This window comes from Protomyctophum parallelum (genome assembly GCF_964188405.1).
Source record: "Protomyctophum parallelum genome assembly, chromosome: 1".
Lineage (NCBI taxonomy): Eukaryota > Metazoa > Chordata > Actinopteri > Myctophiformes > Myctophidae > Protomyctophum > Protomyctophum parallelum.
The window spans coordinates 88163973-88168972 of NC_139697.1; the positions used below are offsets into that span (position 1 = coordinate 88163973).

At 44.2% G+C, this 5000-nt stretch overlaps 1 protein-coding gene across 1 annotated transcript in view; it reads right to left on the reverse strand.

Moving 5' to 3' along the window:
- LOC310871515 (gap junction delta-2 protein-like) overlaps positions 1-4786 on the reverse strand; it is a gene marked incomplete at both ends in the record, with an annotated part of 25274 nt that extends 20488 nt beyond the window's left edge. Inside the window, one exon of the mRNA XM_083783077.1 lies at positions 4716-4786. Within this exon, the coding sequence (XP_083639203.1) occupies positions 4716-4786 (71 nt within the window). The remainder of the gene's footprint in view (positions 1-4715) is intronic.
- Positions 4787-5000: the final 214 nt, after the last annotated feature.

Sequence of the window (5000 nt, forward strand, 5' to 3'; positions counted from 1 at the left end):
GTTGGCCACTGTTGATGGGGTCTTGACAGGTATTGTAATTGCTGACTCAATCGCACACATTATGCTTCTGTGATACTGTGAAAAAGGCTCATTTTAAAAGTCAAGTAAGACCAAAATCCAAGTTAATGTGACTGAAACTGAAATTACCGAACCGCACCATGGTCACATTTTCAGGAGTATTAGATGAAAATAATAATTGTATTATTTTATATTATTTTATATTATATTATTGTACCTTGTCCCTTCTAATGTCAGCACTGCGCTACGTCTCATCTCCATAGACAATAATCGTTCTCTAAATGCTTTGGTTTTTTAGAGACTCAAGACAATGTCCCGGCTTTTATTTGGAAAACTGGGTGAAAAAAACAACTGCATTGCAGAACCAGTGCACAATCTTTAAGGCAGTCCTCCGTATTGGGGCAGTGACAATTTATTTATAAGAATAGCATTGTTTAACTTTTGTTAACGCAGGTATAGTTGCTAGAATGCTGTTCTAACAACTACCTGGCATTTAGAAGTCCCCCAGACATAACGGTAGGCAACTCCAGGCGATCATCTACCAGCCATGAGGATTACATAAAGGGGCAGATTGACATTCATTATTAATTGAACTAGCACTTTGATTATATCTCTGCCTAGGCCCTATAGTCTCACGTTGCCAGACGATCAGAGATCTCAGTGTCTACCGAATCACAGATCTATCTTTGGTTTTCTTGTTGCAATTTTTATTTTTATTACTTTCTAATTGTTTCCACACTGTTTTTTGGTAATGGAAGCTGGGAGATTGTCCTCAGTATCTATTGAGCGACTTGTGATTCTAATCTTGTGTTGGGGCAAACGTACTTTGCAATTTCTTTGAATTGTCTAGTGTCTTTGCATTACTTTCATAAACTTACTGATAGCTAGTTGCTGCACTTGTCAATGTGGGCAGACATGGGCTGCTGTCATTTACATTCCCGCCTTCATTTGTGTTCCCAGTCTGACACACAGCATTAATGCTCAGATGAAGTTTGGCTGGCTGCGCCAGGCTATTAATGCTCAGCATCCGTACAGCGTTTCCCACATTTCCCTTTGCATACTGTACACACAGTCACACAACATGCACAGTGCCAAAATAATGTCATCACATGCCTCGGTGCCATATGGCATTATAGTCCGACAGACACTGTTCCGAAGTACCATTTGTCCGAGTGTCCGATGGTAGTCAATGCCCAACCCTAACCTTAATCTCACAAAAACTATGCCTATAAACCTATCCTCACACTAATCTAACATTTGTTGGACTATTGAGAGTCTCGTCGGACTAATGAGAAGCCATTCACCACACAGGCACAATGATGTTTGTTTTTTAGCTTTATGTAGATTCTGTCTGAACACAAACTTTAAATGCCATTGACAATGAATGGAGAATTTACACAATTTGTGTCTGAGCAAATCGGCATACAGTATGTATGGCGGTGGAAACCCTTGGCCAATGAGGAACCACCGTTCTTGTTGATGACGTACGATGATTAGAGCGCCCCTCACTTCACACGGGTGTGATTTTCTATATACAGCTTTTGTCCCCCCAAAATGTCCGCAACGCAAACATTGACAATGAAGGGAAAATGTACGTCATCTTGTCCCCACACGTACATTTGTGGCAACAGGCATTCTGATTGGCCAGTATGAGATGATGTATGATGATGTACGATGATAAGAGCGCCCCTCACTTCACACGGGGTGTGATTTTTACCTTCTGACTGACACACACATGCACACACGCACGCACGTACACACACACACACACACACACACACACACACACACACACACACACACACACACACACACGCATGTGTGTGCACGCATAGACAGATGCACTAGAAAGAAAACAAGTGCAGTAAACTATAAATGCCAATCATGGTATCTAGCCCCACGCATGCTGTAGGTCAGGGGTGCCCAAAAGGTAGGCTGTGCAGGTAGATCTCATGACACGGCCCTAAAGAATATTTAATTTAAATCTTTGGCATCTGCCACTTGAATTAAGTTGACTGATTGACTGATTGATTGACTGACATAAAAAAGGGCCTGTCAGCTCAAACCCATAATGCAATACTTTGTTTTCAAGAGTGTTGCTGTGCACAAATGTCGGTAGATTATCCCCTTTCCCATTCCAAGTGCATTTGTCTTAAATGTAATGCCAGCGCCGCTATTCCAAAGCCATTTTCAGCAATGGTCAAACGGTTAATGGTCAAAGGGAGAGAAGGTGAAGGTGTTTTATTAATGTATTTCTATTCCAACCTGTACATATAGATTTAGTGTGTTTGAGAAACGTATTGTTTGTTGTCACTGTTGTCATTGTGAATGAATGCATGGGACCCGAATGGAAACAAGACCGCAAGGTCTTTCTTCGGTGCTGTCCTTTTGGACCAATGCTGTGCTTGACTGTACCCTGTACTGTTTGCATCTTATTGTCTAATAAAATTATCAATCAATCAATCAATCAAATGGTATTATAATGTTTTCATTAGGTATAGATCTTGTTGAGCTGGTCATTTTTAAAGTAGCTCTCAAGTCAAAAAGTGCGGGCACCCCTGCTGTAGTGTTTCGATAACAAGAGGACGACATATGTTGGCAAGCAGAATAGATTGAGATTCAGTTACAGCTACTGCCTTGCGGCCAACTAACAGAGCCATGTAGGACAAACACAGTCTGAGGGGAAACCAAAACACATGCATATCAGTTACAGTGCTATTCCCCATAGTGGGAGACTACGGTTCCTAGTATCCTTCCTGAACAGGGCCGTGTTATTACGTAGTTCCCAATTCATATTCATTCATTTTGACCTGAGATCAGATTCTAAAAATGTCTTCTACATCCTGACAGTGTTCTGAAAAAGCTATGTTTCTATGTCAGTCGTTCTTCGATTTTTCAAAAATAGCAGACCTACAAGCTCGTAGCGCGCCACTCGGTGGCGCGCTATGAGCTTGTATATCTGATATTTTTCAATAGCTAAAGCATAACATAATGCTTACACCAAAAGGGGTTCTCGCTCAAAATGGGTTAACGAGTGATACGTACAATTTAATAGATTAAAAGATGAAGAAGAGGATGCAGGCCATGGTTTGGAATGCATTTATTTCACCTATACTGTATTATGTTGGACGAAAGCTGTGTATGATTAGATCTGTACTTCGTGAGAAGCAGCTGACAAACCGAGAGTCGTCTCTGTGCTTCTATATAATTCACAGATTCATGTTTTGTGTTTTGTGTTTTGTGCTAACAAGCTGTCAATGACTCCAATTAATCCCCAAACCAAATCGCTACACACAAACACACACACACGCGCGCGCGCGCGCGTGCACACACACCCCAATCAAACAGTACTTGGAAGAGAGCAAAGGTTAGACAGTGTCCTTGTGGACTACCTGTGGTGTGTGATAATGAACACAGCAGTGCTGTGGGATTGTGTCTTACACGCTGATCCCGTTAAAGTGACATTTATCCTGCATGCTTTTCTGGAATGTATGACCTTCAAAACGTGAATCAGTACCTTATGTCTGTGTCTTATACTTGCTGATCGAACCACAATTTAGACTGGTGTCCAGTGCCGAAATATAGCAGATCTACAAGCTCACGCAACATGTCGGCTATGTTTGGCGCATGCAGGACACCATCGTACGACTAATATAAGTCAGAATTACGGATAGAGCTATATAGCCAGATCTCACACATATAGACGTGTGTTTAATAGGTGGAAAATTGCACCTTTGATTGGGACTAATCACACAGATGATGGAACATGTTTTTTTACACACCAGATATTCCAGCATGTACACAATTCAATCCCCCACTGCTAATCAGGTTGCATGCTCCTCTCGTCATGCACTGTATATGCCGTTGCCACCTTTCTACTGTTCAATCGCCATGTCCACGCACGCACGCACGCACGCACGCACGCACGCACACACACACACACACACACACACACACACACACACACACACACACACACACACACACACAAGATGGAAGGTGAGCGATCTATTTAAACCCTATGTTCTCCCATTTCTCTCTCAAGTAAATGTTCGGCACAGAGTCACTTTTCTTCCCACCTTCAATTTCTCCTTCCTCACCTTTTTTTCTCACGATCTCTTCATCCTCCACACCTCTGTTCTGCTCTCACTCCCACTCCTCCCCCCCACCTTCCTTCTGTCCTTCTGTCCTATTGGTCTGTCTGTGGCCGGCATGCATCGTCCAACCTGTGTATCTATCAATGGCTGGGGCTATTATAGGTATAGCTTCGGCACCGGCGGTCACACAGGTCTCGCTGAATACACAATAATGCTTAGCACAACACCGATCGATTATGTGCAATTACTGTAGTTTGCCCCTGAAATAATGATGAGTGTGGGGGTGGTGTTGGTGGGGGGGGGGGGGTGACAGCTAGGGGTAAGAAGGACGGTAGAGGGTGAAGGATATGTGGGATAGCGGTGGGGGGGGGGGGGAGAGGGGAGGGCTCACTAGGGAGAACAGCAGAGCACAGCTATAGGGGGACCACAGGGACGAGCTGGAGTACCCAACGGGATATCGTCAACTAGCTTAATGCACAGTACAACATCGTTGGCGTACACATAAACACTCGGCTTGTGAAACACATCAAAACAAAACAAAAGAAACGGGAGGTGGTGGTGCTGGCCTGGCACATCAGCCGAGGGTGTCGGTCTTCTTACCTCCCGATCATAGTTGAATGCTGCTGGACTGCAGCCTCCAGCAGCCGCTCTAAGATGGTCCATTCGCCCATGGTTCTGGTTCACACAGAGGGTCTGGTCTCAGTAGTTAGAAGAAAAAGAAGGGCTTTCTCCGGGACCTGGTACCCCTAATACTCTCCTGCTAGCTTACACCGGATTGGCGTACGTACTCTGTCTCCTTAGAGGCGGCCGGCCAGTGTGGGGTGCAGGGTGTTTGGTGAGGGGTGCACACGACCCTGTCCCGCACCAGCTCCTTTTGACCTCTAT